Here is a 19,502-nt window from a genome sequence, read left to right as displayed (position 1 = left end):
ACGGACCAAGGCGCAGCGTGAGTTGGGTTCCACATATTTATATGCACAAAAACAATAAACATACAACGAACGTGAACTACGTGGTGCTGAATGCACTCACACAAAACAATATCCCACAAACGCAGGTGAGAAAAGGACCACATTAAATATGATCCCCAATTCGAGGCAACGATAATCAGTTGCCTCCAATTGGGAACCATACTCACACCAACATAGAAATATAATACTAGAACACCCCCTAGTCACGCTCTGACCTACTGCACCATAGAGAACCCCAAGGGCTCTCTATGGTCAGGGCGTGACATGATTAGGGAAAAAGATTTATTGGAACATCCAGATGTGACTTTCACACCTGTGCAATAGAACGCAGTAAGAATATAACTTTGTCGAATGTGTAACCTCACAATACATAGGGGGATACATCTTGCGAGTCACAATACATCTCTGTCCTGAAAGCATGGACTTTCAAGCCTATTGTTATAAACATAACTCAAATGTTGTAATACCACGTAACAAACAGTTTCTTATCTATTGAAATACACCTAGCTGTCTGAACCTACAACAGTGAAAAAGGATACACCCAGTCCAGTTTGAGCTTTTTGTTTGGCAGGTCCGATTTGGCTTCCAGGCAGTAGGTCTCCACAAGGTCTTTGGGCATGTACATGGTGATGGGTCGTCCCTTCAAATACATTTTCACATACCCTTCCTCTAAAAAAAGCAACAGACATTTTCAGTGGACAATTTGTTATGACTCATTGGTAACGAGGAGGAGTGTTTGTGATGGTGGCGAACAGTGTGTGAGAGGAGTGAAAATGAACGTTTGGTTTGGAGACTCATGCGTGAGAGGAGGATGCAACGAGAAAGGAAGTATCAACAGTTATGTTGATGTGCAACCCATTTTGTTGTTGCAAAGGAGTAAATTAATTTAGTAAGGAAAAGTATAGATTAGCAAACACAGAGATGGATAGGCTTTTGATTCCCTTTTATTAGTAATTTCAAATACATTCAGATAATAACAATGAATGGTGCAAAATGAAAAGCAGGCAGTTTGCATTGTTACGTAGCATCATAGCATTTGTTTAACGTACAGTACAACACGCAAGTAAACACGAGAAGACAAAACAAGCAAAAACATAGGCTTATGGTGCCACAGCAGGGGAATGAGAAACAGAATCTGAACAAACCAACCAGAGGACACACAAATAAGAGTTAAAACCATGTCAATGTGTGACCAAAAACAACAAAAAAGATCCCCAAAACACACAAAAAACCCTGAAACATGACAGTCATGAGAGGAATGTTTTTTGAAATCCATTTTTACATCCACGGTTACCTCTTCCAACCTAATTCCAAAAGCTGGTATAGGTCTAGCTTAGTAACAGATTTGGAAGTACTGGCTGGGGGATTTGACGGGGCTCCTGTAGCTTGGCTTGTCTAAGGGGGAGTAGGGGGTGTAGGACGACTGGCTGACTGACTTTCTCAGGGGGAGAGCAAACGTCGGGGTCTTCCTGACTCCATTGGACTTGACAGACTTGTCAGACGCGCTCCTCGAGTCAGGCGCAGCGGGGGGAGCGGAGGAGCGGCCAGACACGGCTGCTGAGGTGGATTTGGGCGCCTCAGCGGTTCCAGTCCTTTTTGACGGATGGGCCAGATATATCTGCACGGTTACTAGGTAGGTGAGGTGGTAGAATTGGAGAGGGGCCAGAAGGAATGGGTAGGAGGGGTTGGTAGAATATATCCAAGTTAGATGTAATCGACAACTGGCTGCTATGCTACAATGGACGACCACAAAACACGGGACTGGTACGAGACAAGCTTCAGTATCTACTGGGTAACAACCGCAGGTGGGCTAAACTACTGGGGCTCTCACTCTTCAAGTCACGTTTCAGACTTTTACTAAAAGAGTGCATCATCAGCTCAACATATAACTATTGTCTATGATAAATCTGACATAATGAAGTGACTCTTTTTGCTCTACTTTTGCTGGCGTCAAGGTGAACAGCATGAATTATTTAAACATGTTCACTTCACTTGACCCAGCATTTACCATGGACCTGCCATTTCTTTTCTTTTTCTCTTTCTTTTTCCACCGCCTGGCTAAAGGACCATGAGTTTCACAACACTGCTTCCAAACGTGTCTCTTTCTCAATTCATCTTTCTTTAGCCAGGCTTATGGAAATTATCCGCAAGCTATGCATCAAAACCCCATACTGAAGGCCATGCAAGAGATGGCTAAAGATTTCAAAAGCTATAAAGTAAAGACATTGCATCGGCTGGTAATGCAAACAGCCCTTTTGAAGATACATAATACAAGCACAATAAAATCGTCTCTTTGTGCTCTGAAAAGGGCCTCTTAGAAGATTAGTGTGCACTGCAGGAAATATTTGGTGGGGTTTCTATGATGACAAGGACAAAATTCCACAATACGGTTGACAGCTAGTGTAACAGCAGCACTGCAATCAACCACACACAGTTCAAACTATCAGTGTTACTCACTGTCAACCCAACCCCACCCCTACCATGGGGCAGCTCTCTGTGAATTGGGCCTATGAATCACTAAGGCAAAAGGAGTCAGTAGCCTTTACTATACGTTCCTGCATGAGAAAAGAACAATAGCTGGTAGTCTAACTCTAATAGCAGCAGATATGTGCAACGTAATATCTGGCCGACTACGCCACATTGTGGCATGGTGAGATTTTAGCTACCAGACAATATCCTTGGGCGCAATTCCCATGATGGTGGGATAGTCTGTCGGCTAAAACCCCTCCATACCACATATGGCTAATTTATGTGTATATTAACGCTTTCTTCTAAGGCCTTAGGAGAACACAATGTCCAGAGAGCTGCTAAGGTAAGGGGGCTTGAGGACCAAGGCCTACCTTTGCAGTGTGTCACTCGTCGCATCCCTTGTGAGTTCACAGAGAAGGGGACAGAAGGACCAGGTGAGGTTTTGCATTGGTTCCTGACCTGGACTTACTCAGCATTGTGACTTTTTCCATTAAATTTTTCATGTCGCCTCCGTTTTATGCAAGCGCCTTGTCTCAGCCTCTTCTTGGCAATACTTAGGCTATTGTGCTTAAGGTCTTTTCTGTATCTATCTATTTCTGTATCTATCTATCTATCTATCTATCTATCTATCTATCTATCTATCTATCTATCTATCTATCTATCTATCTATCTATCTATCTATCTATCTATCTATCTATCTATCTATCTATCTATCTATCTGATCTACCAGTCTGAACAGGAGCAGCTAATGATTTCCCATAGGCTAAGCATGTACTGTTTGTGTCCCTTGTTTGTTTCTTTAAGGATTATTGGAAGATTAGCTTATGATGGGCTATAGAGAGATTCTAAAAAACAGTCAACAATTTCACGTATTATATGTGAGTACTGTTTAGGTATCATCTCAATAGCTGTTATGTCTAATCAGTTATTTACATTGACTGAATGACTTCTCTTTCGGGTTGAACGTTCATGACACTACCCTGGGACTATGCTGGTTTGATCGGGTTATTATAGGACAATAATGAATTAAAATCTTCAACAAGACTACGTTAATCGTGGTTCCGGTACATCTTCTCTGCTCATCAGCACTCAAGCCAAAGTAACCCCCAGCCAAAGTAAGGTTCAGAGGGGTGATGATCGATCAGGGAGAATTACACCAGGTAAATCAGCCTAATGGGTTACAGCAGTCTAATTTGCTCAGCAATCAATACCATTCCGGAGACGATTCTTTCTCATCACAATTAATCTTATCTCGTGGTGTTTATTGTTGCTACTGCAGTATACAAACTCATACAGTAAAATAAATAAATAGCACATGTGCATGACTCGTAAGGAAATCATAGATGACAACGGAGGTTGAAATACTTCATAAGAACCTATGGGAGGATGGAAGTGATTATGGAGGGATGGATGATTATTGGTTGAAGGATGAACGTTTTTAACACGTTACAAGACAAACGTCACCACTATACATCACAGCACATCACGGAACATCCTTGAGTGGCACTCCGTGAGCTGGGAATTGACCAAGTGGGCAAAAGTGGTTTAAATGATTTCATTTCCGCATCATTATAACCAAAAATGATGTGACTAAGACATCATTGCAACCAGTTTTGCCTGCTGGGACACAGGCCCTGGCTTTAGCCTGGATTTAACCTGTAACATACCTTGCATTTATTTTGCACGTCGGACAAACAATGCTGACAAATTGTACGAATCCAACCATTTAACAGAACAATGGCTCAAATGGTCAGTTGATAGCATCTATCATGTGTCTATAGATCATGCAAAACAAAAGCAAGGACATTTTCAAGGGTTGTGTTACGGTATGTCTCTCAAAAGCTTGAAATCTCAAATTTACAGGGAGCCACTGAGTGCATGGCATCACTGATATAGTCGGCTCTTACCTGCATTGAAAACAGGCTCCTTAAGTTTGCTGTGGAGTGAGTAAAAAAAAAAAATGTCAACACTAAACCAGGCAATGTGCCAGATAGGTTTAATCAAGTGCAGATAAAGTATTTGAAATAAAACAAACACTACTTGATCCCAGGGTCATGTGCATTAGGGTGAATCATTATGGAACTGACTATAACCGGTAGGTTTCCAATAAGAAATGCTTGTTTTCGTTTTCTGTTTTAAAACATTTTGCTACGGTGTGGCCTAGTGAACACTACCCAAGTCTGGGTGTTGAGGATAAGTTATTGTCATTAGGCTGGCTGTACCTTTCGCTGGCTCTCTTGCCGCTGGAGTTGCTCCCGGTAGAGCCGGTGCGGGTGCGGTTGCTCTTGGAGTCGCCGCTGTCTTTACGCGTCAGTGTACCCATCGTTTCGTTGGAGTTGGTTCTCCTCACAGTGCTGGAGGAATAGATGGTAAAATGGATGGTAAATCTACCTAATGGTGTATTTTGAATAAATAAAGGTGCTTAAAAGAAATTGTCTGAGGAATTCTGATTATTTTACTTGTAATCTCATAAAATAAGTACCCAATATGTATCTCTCTGTGGGAGAGATAGTAAAATGGATGATGCAATTACCTAATGGTGAAAGAAAGAAGTATAGCCTTAATTGTCCGGGGAATAGTGTTAAAATAGGCTGTTATTTAGCTGTATCCCCTCAGAGAATTTTCAGTTGCAAATCCTTATAATAAATATCATCTATCATCGGAACTATCAAAGACTTCAAACTTGATTTTGAGTATAGGGGTAAGGTCAAGCAAAGATCAGACCAGCAACCTATAAATAACACTATCTACTACAAGTCCTCATATGACCCTGGAAGTACAGACCATCATAATACACCAAAGAAGGCCCTATACTAGGAAACCAGATTACTGATCCATGACAGAGAGAGATTTTTCCCTCTCTCTTCCCTGTGACTAGTTCATGGCCACATTTATGATGGTATTAGAGGAGATGGTTGAAACATGTTAAAAAGCGGGCCATTAAAATGCCTTCACAAAAGAACGTCCCAATCAGCAGTTCATTGGCTGGAATGGCCTAATGGCCTACCAGGTCTAATCCAGCCTGCGAGACCAAAGTCCATTCAATCCTCCCGTTTGTAGCTGATGTTATCCCCCTGAAACAGGGTTCGGGATGTGTATCTTTGTGTGTGTGTGTGTGTGTGTGTGTGTGTGTGTGTGTGTGTGTGTGTGTGTGTGTGTGCGTGCTTACGTGTGTTTGTGTGTGTGTGCGTGTGTGCTTGCGTGTGTTTGTGAGGGGACCTTTGTTAGTTGATATATGCCAGGCAGCAGGCATACCTAGATCAGGAATGGAGTTAATTAGGCCATGGGGGATTTATTGAAACCTTTGGTCTTTTTGCCAACTTTGGTTGGCATGGGAGCAGCACCTTCTGTATTTGATCTAAATCCCACCACACACACACAGAGAAAGAGAGAGAGAAAAGACAGAGAGAGAGAGAGAGAGAGAGAGAGATATTCATTCATTTCATTTAAGTTTCATGTTTCACGTCTTCCAAGCTCTAAACCCAACAACGCAGTAGTCAATATTTAACCAGGATAGTCCACTCAGTAACAATAACAATTGCCACTGCTTTCCTGGTAGAGAGAGATGTTTTTGTGATGAATGTTGTTATTCATTGTTCATAGAAATGATCTGTTAATTCAATGACTCATGGATCTATGACGGATGGGTAACATTGAGGTAACATTATGAGCTTTGAGGATGGTCACGGTGTCACAGTTTGGCCACACTCTCACCTGTAAGGAGAAGTGATGTAGATAAGTCTGGTGGGTATGCCAGACAGACTGGAGAGACTGGACAGACAGGGGGCATGCATGACCGAGAAGGGAAACAGGGAAGTGGAAAAGGAGACAGTGAACGGTGGTAAGACAAAAAAAAGACTGGTGATTTACAGTATCACGCTCTGTGATTTTTAAGAGAATTGATGTGTAAATAAAGTAGTTGACTATAACATTTGCATCCATTTGAATCAAGTTCAGTATTGTGGCAAGTGGATACCAACTGCCAATACCAGTTTGTTCAAAGAGGATGTCTCATGTCTGGTTTTGGACCAAATTGTCAGTTTGATAGATATTATCTTTACAGAACAGAGCTGTGGTTAAGACTGCAAAAGTGCCATATAAATGAGATAGAGATCAACTGGCATGAATGGAGGTATGGTGAAAACGGTTTTGTGACAAATAGGAAAACATACCGTATGTCTATGATCAAATATGAGTATATGCGTGTGTCTACCTGTATGAAGGGATCTCTTGTGGAAACATCGGGAAACACAGCACAAATACAAATAATAGTCTCCAATGTAAACAATTCTGCTTCCTGCAGACTTCCTTCCTTCTCATCCTAAAATAACACAGAGTTAGGAAGTGTGGGTGGGTGAGCTATCCTTTGTGCAAAGACTTAAAGTTCAGGAGCTGAAGGAGGCCGAATCAACGTGGCCCTCTATGTGCAGGGATTCATTGTTATCTTTCATGCATGGACAAACCATTTACACTTCGAGTCCTATTAATACACAACAGACCTTTGACATTTCCCCTGTGCCTTAGTGCGTTACCGAGTCTAGCCTGGTCGGCTCCATATCACTCTATATCTATTGCTTCAGTCTCGAGAAGGTTCACCTATACTGCATCCATGTTAGGAACTCCATCCCTCCCACCCTCCCTCTCCTCCCCTTCATACCTATTTACTCTATAGTCTCATCTATATACTATCCATTCCTCAGTTCTGGATTATGATAATTCGACTCCAGGCATGAACATCATTGGAGGAGTGCCTATTGTTCCCTTGCCAGTTGTGATTTATTACCTGCACTCCCTTGGCCCCAGTCAGCCCCAATCAGTAAATCAATGGCGTCTCTGAATGCCACCGTGGTGTAAATGGGGATGCCTGTGACAGCACTGTACCTGTGTTTATTATTCATGTGACATGTCAATGGCTCTCCCTTCAGAGGAGGGTACACTTATGCGAGGGGAAAATGAGCACAGGCAGACAGGCCACAGAGGAGATAGTAGTAATACAGTGAAAGACACACAGATTCCTGTTTGCAGGAATCAAATAATGTGTTGATAATGTGTTTGTTCGGACTAAAAAAATAAACACACCAACGGTGCAATGATTTCCTATGTTGTATGAATTTTTATTTGAGGAAGAAATGTGTATTTAAATAGTGTGCACTTATTGAGCTTTAGGGTACAATTTACTCGGACTATATTACAATATTAATACCCAAAATCTAGAAAACACAGTCATTACTGCTCCAGTTATTTAAAGTCCCTAGGTTTAATAAGCCCAAACTAAAACAGAGTTGGTTTTATTCAGAACATAAAAATACTGTTGAGAGATATCTCATAAACTGGCCCTACTGGTCAGGTCACATGGTCAGGAAAACTCCTGGCCTTAGGCCTCTACCATAACCCTTACAAAACTGCAGTTACACTGCAAAATTACTGTCGTAAAAAAACTGTTATTTTGGTCGCACTATTTGCAGCATGCTGTATTTATACTGCACTGTACTGGAGTTATACTGCTCTCTGACTGCAATCTTTTTTCGTAAGGGAAGGTAATGGGGAGCATTTGAGCTGTGTTTACCTTTTGGTTGCTGGTGCAGCAGCATCCTTCCTGGAGCCGGTGGGGGACGGTAGCGTGCCACAGCTTTTCTTGGGCAGGACAGTGCCGTTGCTGACAGTGTGTCTTAGAGGCAGGGCAGCCATCATGGGTCTGGCTGTAAGACAAACACACACAGTACCACAGGGTGAATGGTGCTTTGCATTGAACTAGCTGGAACATGCAGAAAATACACTTTTCACAGTGGTCAGCTATTGGGAATTTTCAAGTTCAGATATAGGGTTGCAAAATGCTAGAAACTTTCCCAAAGTTCCTGGGTTTTTCTGAAATCCTGGGTTCTTCTGAAAAACCTGGGAACTTTGGAAAAGTGTCCAACATTTTGAAACTCTTCAGACGCCCTCTATAATCTTGAAAATATATGTAAATCTGCCCTCCACAAGAGGTGTATGAGTATTAGACTGATGGAACATTCATGGGACTGAGCTGAAGCATTCGACGAACTGTATTGAACATCGCCTTCAGAAATGGTCAATTCATAACTGCACCCACATATACAACTTTTCAGCTGCTATGGTGTTCGTTACCCTTCGAGCTGCATATACCGTGTGAAGGCTTTTGTTTCTTGATTAGAACTTAAGAGACCACATAGGTTTTCCCTGAACCCGTCTGTAATACATACATGTTCCAAACAAACCACCATAGTCCCTGTGTCCAAGAATGCCAAGGTAACATGTCTAAATGACTATCGCCCCGTAGCACTCACATCTGTAGCCATGAAATTCCTTGAAAGGCTGGTCATGGCTCACATCAACACCATCATCCCAAACACCTGGACCTACTCCAATTCGCATACCGCCCCAACAGATCCACAGATGACGCAATCTCTATTGCACTCCACACTGCCCTATTCCATCGGGACAAAAGGAACACCTACGTGATAATTCTGTTTATTGACTACAGCTCAGCGTTCAACACCATAGTGCCCTCCAAGCTAATCACTAAACTAAAGACCTTAGGAATCAACACTTCCCTCTGCAAATGAATCCTGGAGTTCTTGACGGCCGCCACGCTGACCCTCAACACGGGGGCCCCTCAGGGCTGTGTGCTTAGTCCCCTCCTGTACTCCCTGTTCACCCTCGACTGCGTGGACGCGCATGACTCAAACACCATCATTAAGTTTGCCGACGACTGGACGGTGGTAGGCCTGATCACCGACGACGATGAGACAGGGAGGAGGTCAGTGACCTGGGAGTGTGGTGCCAGGACAACAATCTCTCCCTCAATGTCAGCAAGACAAAGGAGCTGACTAAAGGAAATGGAGGGCCAAGCACTCCCCCAACCACATCAACGGGGCTGTAGTGGAGCAGGTCGAGAGCTTCATAGTCCTCGGTGTCCACATCACTGAAGATTTATCATGGTCCACACACACCAACAAAGTCGTGAAGAAGGCATGACAACGTCTCATCCCCCTCAGGAGGCAGAAAAGATTCGGCATGGGCCCTCGGATTGTCAAAAAGTTCTATAGCTGCACCATTGAGACCATCTTGACTGGCTGCATCACCGCTTGGTATGTCAACTGCTTGGCCTCTGACAGCAAGCCGCTACAGATGGTAGTGCGTACAGCCCAGTATGTAACTGGGGCCGAGCTCCCAGCCATCCAGAACCTCTATACCAGGCGGTGTCAGAGGAAGGCCCTAAACATTTTTTTACAACTCCAGCCACCCAGGTCATAGACTGTTCAAGCGGTGCCGATGCACCAAGTCTGGAACCATTTATCCCTTGTGTTATTCTTTTTCTATTATTTATCTTTATTTTCTCTCTGCATTGTTGGGAAGGGCCCCTAAGTAAGCATTTCACTGTCTACACCTGTTGTTTTTATGAAGCATGTGACAAATACAATTGTATTTTATTTGGTATAACTTTTACCGCCTCAGAAACCCGGATCCGGGATCACCCCCCACCCCCCCCACACTGATTAGCATCGCTAGCATAGCGTCACAATTAAATAGTAGCATCTAAATATCATTAAATCACAAGTCCAAGACACCAAATGAAAGATACAGATCTTGTGAATAAAGCCACCATTTCAGATTTTTAAAATGTTTTACAGGGAAGACAAAATATGTAAATCTATTAGCTAACCACGTTAGCAAAAGACACCATTTTTCTTTGTCCACCATTTTTTCTCTCCACCAGTAGCTATCACCAATTCGGCCAAATAAAGATATTGATAGCCACTAACCAAGAAAAAACCTCATCAGATGACAGTCTGATAACATATTTATTGTATAGGATAGGTTTTGTTAGAAAAATGTGCATATTTCAGGTAGAAATCATAGTTTACAATTGCACCCACCATCACAACTCGACTAGAATAAATACAGCGAGCAACGTGTATTACCTAATTACTAATCATAAAACATTTCTTAAAAATACACAGCTCACAGCAATGGAAAGACACAGATCTTGTGAATTCAGACAATATTTCAGATGTTCTAAGTGTTTTACAGCGAAAACACAATAAATCATTATATTAGCATACCACATGTGCAAACGTTACCAGAGCATTGATTCAAGCCAAAGAGAGCGATAACGTAATCATCGCCAAAATATATAAATTTTTTCACTAACCTTCTCAGAATTCTTCCGATGACACTCCTGTAACATCATATTACAACATACATATTGTCACGTTCCTGACCTATTTCTGTTAGTTTGTTGTATGTGTTAGTTGGTCAGGACGTGAGTTTGGGTGGGCATTCTATGTTTTCTGTTTCTATGTTGGTTTAAGGGTTGCCTGGTATGGCTCTCAATTAGAGGCAGGTGTTTGGCGTTTCCTCTAATTGAGAGTCATATTTAGGTAGGTTGTTTCACAGTGTTCGTTGTGGGTGGTTGTCTCCTGTGTCAGTGTTTGTCGCACCATACGGGACTGTTCGGTTTGTTTGTAAGTTCGGTCTTTTGTGTAGTCATTTTCCTGTTCGTGAGTTCTGCGTTTTATGTAAGTTCGCATGTCCAGGTTTGTCTACTCCGTTTTGTTGTTTTGTTAGTTTATAGTGAAGTTCGTGTTTTTTCGTCTTAGTTGTTTTGTCGTGTCTTTATTAAATCATGTCATTCCAAAACGCTGCGCCTTGGTTCAATCACTACTCCTCCTTTTCGGTTGAAAAGGAGGAGAACAACCGTTACAGAACCACCCACCAAATAACCAGAACCAAGCAGCGGTGTAACGGGAGGAACGGACAGCGCACGAAGCAGGATTTATGGTCTTGGGAGGAGATCATGGAAGGAAAAGGACCATGGGCTAAAGTGGAGGTGAATCGCCGCCCATGGGAACAGCTGGAGGCACTGAGGAGAGCAGAGGCAATCGGAGAAGGGAACCGGCGTTATGAGGGGACGCGTCTTGCACGGAAGCCCGAAGAGCCCGTGAGTACTACCCAAAAATTTCTTGGGGGGGGGGCTAAGAGGTAGTGGGCCAAGGGCAGGTAGGAGACCTGCGCCCACTTCCCAGGCTAACCGTGGAGAGCGGGAGTACGGGCAGACACCGTGTTACGCAGTAGAGCGCACGGTGTCTCCTGTACGTGTGCATAGCCCAGTGCGGGTTATTCCACCTCCCCGCACTGGTAGGGCTAGATGGAGCATTGAGCCAAGCGCCATGAAGCCGGCTCTACATATCTGGCCACCAGTACGTCTCCTTGGGCCGGCTTACATGGCACCAGCCTTACGCATGGTGTCCCCGGTTCGCCTACATAGCCCGGTGCGGGTTATTCCACCTCCCCGCACTGGTCGGGCGACGGGGAGCATTCAGCCAGGTAAGGTTGGGCAGGCTCAGTGCTCAAGGGAGCCAATACGCCTGCACGGTCCGGTATTTCCGGCGCTACCTCCCCGCCCCAGCCCAGTACCACCAGTGCCTACACCACGCACCAGGCTTCCAGTGCGTTTCCAGAGCCCTGTTCCTCCTCCACGCACTCTCTCTATGGTGCGTGTCTCCAGCCCGGTGCCTCCAGTTCCGGCACCACGCACTAAGCCACCTGTGCGTCTCCAGAGCCCTGTACACACTGTTCCTTCTCCCCGTACTCGTCCTGAGGTGCGTGCACTCAGCCCGGTGCCACCAGTGCCGGTACCACGCACCAGGCATATAGTACGTTTTGAGAGTCCAGTGTGCCCTGTCCCTGCTCCCCGCACTAGGCTTGAAGTGCGTGTCTCCAGTCCGGTGCCTCCAGTTCCGGCACCACGCACCAGGCCTACAGTGCGTCTCAGCCGGCCAGAGTCTGCCGTCTGCCCAATGGCGCCTGAACTGTCCGTCTGCCAAGCGCTGCATGAACTGCTCGTCTGTATTGAGCCTGCAAAGCCGCCCGTCTGCCATGAGCCTACAGAGCCTTCCGCCAGACAGGAGCCGCTAGAGCCTTCCACCAGACAGGAGCAGCCAAAGCCTTCCGCTAGACAGGATCAGTCTGAGCCATCCGTCTCCGCAGCGCCATCTGAGCCATCCGTCTCCTCTGAGCCATCCGTCTCCTCAGCGCCGTCTGAGCCATCCGTCTCCCCAGCGCCGTCTGAGCCATCCGTCTCCCCAGCGCCGTCTGAGCCATCCGTCTCCCGAGCGCCGTCTGAGCCATCCGTCTCCCCAGCGCCGTCTGAGCCATCCGTCTGTCCCGAGCCATTAGAGCCGCCCATCTGTCCCGAGCCGTCAGAGCCGATAGTCAGTCAGGAGCCGCTAGAGCCAGTCGTCAGTCAGGATCTGCCAGAGCCGCCAACCAGACAGGATCTGCCAGAGCCGCCAACCAGACAGGATCTGCCAGAGCCGCCAACCGGACAGGATCTGCCAGGGCCGCCAACCAGACAGGATCTGCCAGAGCCGTCAGCCAGCCATGAGCGTCCAGAGCCGTCAGCCAGCCATGAGCGTCCAGAGCCGTCAGCCAGCCATGAGCGTCCAGAGCCGTCAGCCAGTCATGAGCTGTCCCTCAGCCCAGAGCGGCTATTTATCCAGAACTGCCCCTCAGTCCAGAGCTGTCTCTCTGTCCGGAGCTGCCTTTCAGTCCGGAGTTGCCCCTCTATCCTGAGCTACCTCTCTATCCTGAGCTACCTCTCTATCCTGAGCTACCTCTCTATCCTGAGCTATCCCTCTGTCCTGAGCTATCCCTCTGTCCTGAGCTATCCCTCTATCCCGGGGCTGCCCCTTGTCTCGATGTTAAGTGGGTGTAATATGAGGGTGGTCATTTGTAGGGGGAGATGTAAGCTGGGATTGACTATGGTGGGGTGGGGACCTCGCCCTGAGCCTGAGCCACCACCGTGGTCAGATGCCCACCCAGACCCTCCCCTAGACTTTGTGCTGGTGCGCCCGGAGTTCGCACCTTAAGGGGGGGGGTTATGTCACGTTCCTGACCTATTTCTGTTAGTTTGTTGTATGTGTTAGTTGGTCAGGACGTGAGTTTGGGTGGGCATTCTATGTTTTCTGTTTCTATGTTGGTTTAAGGGTTGCCTGGTATGGCTCTCAATTAGAGGCAGGTGTTTGGCGTTTCCTCTAATTGAGAGTCATATTTAGGTAGGTTGTTTCACAGTGTTCGTTGTGGGTGGTTGTCTCCTGTGTCAGTGTTTGTCGCACCATACGGGACTGTTCGGTTTGTTTGTAAGTTCGGTCTTTTGTGTAGTCATTTTCCTGTTCGTGAGTTCTGCATTTTATGTAAGTTTGCATGTCCAGGTTTGTCTACTCCGTTTTGTTGTTTTGTTAGTTTATAGTGAAGTTCGTGTTTTTCGTCTTAGTTGTTTTGTCGTGTCTTTATTAAATCATGTCATTCCAAAACGCTGCGCCTTGGTTCAATCACTACTCCTCCTTTTCGGTTGAAAAGGAGGAGAACAACCGTTACACATATAGAGTTTGTTCGAAAATGTGCATATTTAGCCACAAAAAAACGTGGTTATACAATGACAATACTAGCAAAACTAGCCTGAAAATGTCGGGCGCCATCTTTCACAGTGATCTTGTCTCATGGATAACTATTCATAAACTTGACTAAAAAAATACAGGTTGGACATGAAATGAAAGATGCATTAGTTATTAATGCAACCGCTGAGTTAGATTTTTAAAATTAACGTTACTAGACATACAGTGTGCGTTACAGCCAGACTAGTGCCGCAATAATGGCGTCACTAGTCGCCATTATTGAGTTTACATTTTTCCACATAAAAACGGAATAACATCATAAATAGCTCTTACTTTTCGACGAGCTTCCATCAGAATCTTGGCCAAGTGGTCCTTTGTCCAAAAGAATCGTTGCTTGGTTGTAAAACGTTGCATTCAACTTCTGATATAGCAGCTAACAATAGCTAACAATAGCTATTTTGCCCCAACGTGTCCAAATCCTCAAGACGCAATACTGAGGAAATTCCGAAAAATAGCAATATACTCGCATAATCTGATATAACTCGGTTTAAAATAGCTTCGTTATGATGTTTCTAACACCTATATCGAATTAAATTACAGACGGATACATCTAACGTTGATAACTGAGCGTTTGAAAATGGCATCCTGAGGTCCCTCTCTGCGTAATGGTCAGCGTCGAAAAGAAGGCGCACCTCACTCCTTGGCCTTTTATAACCTCTGAGAGCTACGTAAAAAGCCCATTCCACTTCTCATTGGTTACTGACATCCAGGGGAAGGCGGGTGCAGTTCATGTCGTTCGATAGGATACACACAGACCTTTAAAACTGATCTGAGACCAGAGCTTCGCTCTCAGACCTTCGCAGTACCTGTCATGGATTTCGCTGTAGAAAGAGTTCTGGGTCACCCACAGACATAATTCCAACGGTTTATGAAACTAGAGAGTGTTTTCTATCCAATAGAATTAATAATATGCATATTGTACGAGCAAGAATTGAGTACGAGGCAGTTTAATTTGGCAACACCCAGAAAAAAAAAATGCTAACTGCTCCCCCTATTGACAAAAGGATAACATTGATTTGAGATTCATCGAAACAACAGTTCAATAGACACATGCCTCTATATGCGCAGTCACACTGCTACACCATCACTCACACCTCGAGTGACTCCCTGCGCTCCATTCTAATGCCATTAGGGGCCTACTTTACCTCCTCAGCATAATTGCTAACAGCACTGAGAAGGGTAGCAAAGCCTGTATTTGTATGGACTGCAGAACAGTGGCTTTGAAATATATATCACTGCAGAGAAGCTGGTGAGGTTTGTTATGCTTGCTTTGCCAGCTGGCGTGTGGTGTGTATGTGTGTGTGATACAGCAGAATTAGATCAAACAGGGGCACCAGTCAGAGAGTGAGTGGGGACTGTGTATTTCAAACGAACCACTGTGTTGCGTGCCATGGCTCGGCTCTGTGTAGAGCAGAGGAGCGATTACTTACCCTGTATCTCACTGAGATACAGTCAAAATATACATTGTGTGACAAAATTGACCTAAGTAACTGGCATCTCAAAGTTTGTCTGTGAATTGTAGACACATAATGTGATATTTAGTGTGGGTGTCAGGACATGCTAGAATTAAGGAAAAACCATGCAAGTGTTTCCACAGCATACCACCTCTCACCCACTCTGAGTTAAGGGGACTTGAGTGGCATGCAGTCTAGTGCAACAACATCAGAATGTCCTTCATTGACAATGTGCTCAATGTCAGTAGACTCAGTGGACGCTAGTGCTCAGACAGTATACACAGTAGTGCTTAGTAGACACTAGTGCACAGTAGTACAATGTACATTTTAGGACATCCCTACTCCCTTTTGTCATAGAGACTATGGACTTTTGTCATAGGGACTATGGACTTTTGTCATAGAGACTATGGAATTTTGCCATAGGGAGTAGGGATGTCCTAAAATGTAAACCGTACTAAAAAGACACAGTAGACACAGTAGCGCTCAATAGAGTTGCACAAAGCAGGCCATGTTAGAAGGGACAGAGCCTACCTGACAGGCCATGTTAGAAGGGACAGAGCCTACCTGACAGGCCATGTTAGAAGGGACAGAGCCTACCTGACAGGCCATGTTAGAAGGGACAGAGCCTACCTGGCTTTCCATCATTGCTGTCTTTCGATGGGGACCTTTTCATCAAAGCTGGGTCTACAGCCGTACATACACATACCACAACAATATAGTCCAGGAAAGGATGACAGGAAGATGAAAGTAGCGTAAAAAGTGAGATACCATAGGTGGAGAAACACAATAGGAGAAGATGGGACTGGAATGGGAGGGAACCAAAAGGTTACACGTGTGTGTGGCTGTGTGAGATCCATATGTTCTATCCCAGCTAGCACATAACGTTCTGAGAACCACATGTTTCTTAGAGCTTGGTGAGAGTGTGGTTGTACTATGGTTATTTTTGCATACAACCTTCCCACAGCATTCTGGGAATGGTGCAGAATAGTTGCTTAACTTTGGAACATTCTCAGCACATTTAAGGAACTTGACAAAAAAACATATTTTCTTGGTATTTCATTACTTTAAAAGAACGTTTCCTAAAAGTTCAGACATGGTTACGTTTAATAAAATTATTGGTAATATCCTATGAGCATTCTCCAACTGGTTTGACATTGGGAATGTTCTCAAATAGTTCAGAGAATGTTAAGAATGAATGTTCTTCTGTGGGAAGTTCAGTACTGCAGGTTTTCTCTGGGTTGTTTAAACGTCATGTTATCAGAACATTAAGAAAACATTAGTAACGTTTAAAGAACCTTCTAAAAATGTTATTTAAAAACATAGAACACAAAAAAAGCGTCAACTAAACTCTCTCTACTGTCTATCTTGTTAAGTGTGTTCAGGTGTGTTGGCCACACCCACTAATTGAATACACTAAAATGAACAGCTTTGTATGAGTAAAAAAAAATGGCATGCTAGCTCCATCCTGGTGGCCAGTGGAATAATTCCATGGATAGAAGATCATAGGTTTGGATCGCACGGATGCTGTGCCACAAAAAAAAGAAATGTGTTTGCATGATTAATGCCTAAGCAAATTAATTTCCATGTGTCCTATCTGTGCTTGGAGTTTTTCAAAAGTTAACCTAAGCCAGCAGTGTTTTATTGAAACGTTCTCAGAACATGATTTAATTACTTTCAAATAAACGATAATTTCCATTCTCAAAACGTTAATTAAACCTCCCTGGGATGTGTGTATGCGCATACACATGTACATGTGTGTGTGTATCTGTCTGTGCCTGTTTGTGTGACACATCAGTTACCTTTAGTGGGTCCCCTCCTGTTAATCATGGCGTTTTGCTCCTCCGAGATGTTGAGGCGGCGCACCACGTCGGCCAGCGCTGACTTGAGCAGCTGGATCTCGTCCTCCTGCATCTGGACACGCTGCTCCAGGGAGGCAATGCGGTCCATGACCTCCATGCTGCTGGCTGCCGACGCACTGTCATCTGGGGATGGTAGAGAAAGACACAATTAATATGGGTTGGACACAAATGCCGCATGGAATGAGCACACATAGCATGGGTTGAACACACACAAATACACTGGTGGTCTCGCCTGAGCTCTCATGTATCTCACAGGCTCAATGGATGTGGAAAACCTACAGTGTTGCAATATGTACAATTTGCAGTGGTATCTGTAGAAATATTGATTATGGCTTTCTCTCTGTGTCCTTGAATGGTTTTGGTTTTAGCGTCGCTCCTCAAACACAATGGGCAAAGGCTTTTTTTGTACAAGACATTTTTATTCATGAGCTCTCTGTCATGTCTGTCTGTCTTTCTGCCTACAGTACATGTCCGTACCTCTGTAAGTCCATCTATTATCCTCCCGGCCCGTTTGTCTGTCTGTCTGTCCATCTGTCTGTTCAAATGAGCTTAACACCACCATAGTAACCATGTCCAATATATTGGCCTAGTCCAGGGGTCTGCTCTGCTGAGACTTTGAAGTCAGTGAGATGAAATATTAATGGGCATCAGTGTTGTGTTCCCCTGGAGATTGATAACAACCGCCCTATGAATTATGCAGAGGGAGGAAGCAGCTGGTAATAAGGCAATCAAAACAGTGTTTTTATCTGTGTTGAATTAAGTCGAGACAGAGGCATAGATTCTTATAAATAAACAAAATATGGAAACATGTTAAATCTCAGTCTCAATCTAATATGGCTGGTAATGTAATGGTAAATAGAATAGGTGCATGCATCAAGGACAGCATTACCAGTTAAGCATATAGACAGTGTAGAGATATATGTTCGGTCATACGGTTTTGTGCATTTTTAATCTGGACTCAATATACCTAAATGAGCGGGTTGCTAATGACCAAATACTCCAGCACTTTTCCTGCGCACACACACACACAGTCACCCCCCCCTCCACACACAAAGTCACCCCCCCATCCTCCCAACCCCGCACCAATGCCCTCCCGTGGCCTCCAGCCACCCCACTTTAAATTCACTTGGCATCCCTACAGTAATGATTGCAGCCATTACTGTACCCTCTTGATTAATGCTCCATTGGAGAGATAGGCCAGGCTAAACCACTTAATGCAATACCACTTCATACTGGCCCATTCTGACAGATAGCCTTGACTACATGGTTAGATAGATAGATCTGGGAATTAACATCAAGATCAAGATGGTGTGGTCTTCTTTCATGGCTTGTCCATTTCAATTGGATTTGTACTACTGTCATCCACTGAGTAGCTAGGTTAGATTCTGCATGCTGAATCAATCACAATGACAACTATTTACAGAGGAAGAAGCCTATCTTACTTACTGGGCCTTTAAACATACAGTACTCAAACAAATGGTCGCCTAACGCAATGTGAAGGCTTTTTGTTAAGGTTATAAATGATTCATTTGATAGACCTTTTTTAGATTAATCTGTAAAGCCGGAGCTGCTACGACGGCGATGTTCTCTAAGGAGTACAAAGCCCTAGTCTCAGTGCTAGCAGCTGCTTAGGGCTTGGTACGAGCATGGATATAATGACTGCCTGCCCTGATACCACTGCGATTGGTTAGCCGATTGTACCGCTCACTCATGTCACCTGGGCTCTCACTGGAATTGACAATTCCTTATACACACAACAGGCTGCTGAATAACAGAGAGAATAAGTCAGGCAATTGAATCAGAGTAAACACACCTTGGTGATATACCTCATAGTGTTCTCCGTGAAAGATGACAGTACATTCATTGTTTCTCAATATCCAGCCCATGGACCGATACCGTTCCCTGTGATGATGCTGACCAGTTCCTGAGAAGGTTAGCTGACACTGATTTAGGCTGTTCTCAAGTGATATTTGTAATGTAAGCTGTCCCCAAGGAGGAAGGACCATTGCTTGTAAATTCCTGCTACTAGAAAGACTATAGCTTGCCAGTGCTTCTTATGGGCAGGTGGGACGGTAGCGTCCCACCTGGCCAACATCCGGTGAAATATGCAGAGTGCGAAATTCAAACTACAGAATTATAAATATTTAACTTTCAGAAAATCACAAGTGTAATACATCAAAATAAGGCTTAACTTTTTGTTAATC

At 44.4% G+C, this 19,502-nt stretch overlaps 1 protein-coding gene across 1 annotated transcript in view; it reads right to left on the bottom strand.

The window, feature by feature from the left end:
* LOC120023675 (echinoderm microtubule-associated protein-like 1) overlaps nucleotides 1-17,425 on the bottom strand; it is a gene marked incomplete at its 5' end in the record, with an annotated part of 41,756 nt that extends 24,331 nt beyond the window's left edge. The window contains 5 exons of the mRNA XM_038967728.1: nucleotides 579-708; nucleotides 4,416-4,444; nucleotides 4,731-4,862; nucleotides 8,075-8,207; nucleotides 17,239-17,425. Of these exons, the coding sequence (XP_038823656.1) occupies nucleotides 579-708; nucleotides 4,416-4,444; nucleotides 4,731-4,862; nucleotides 8,075-8,207; nucleotides 17,239-17,425 (611 nt within the window). The remainder of the gene's footprint in view (nucleotides 1-578; nucleotides 709-4,415; nucleotides 4,445-4,730; nucleotides 4,863-8,074; nucleotides 8,208-17,238) is intronic.
* Nucleotides 17,426-19,502: the final 2,077 nt, after the last annotated feature.

The sequence above is a fragment of the Salvelinus namaycush genome, chromosome 28 (genome assembly GCF_016432855.1).
Source record: "Salvelinus namaycush isolate Seneca chromosome 28, SaNama_1.0, whole genome shotgun sequence".
Classification (NCBI taxonomy): domain Eukaryota; kingdom Metazoa; phylum Chordata; class Actinopteri; order Salmoniformes; family Salmonidae; genus Salvelinus; species Salvelinus namaycush.
Note: the sequence above shows the minus strand (reverse complement) of the source record. Positions and strands in the feature narration are given on the sequence as shown.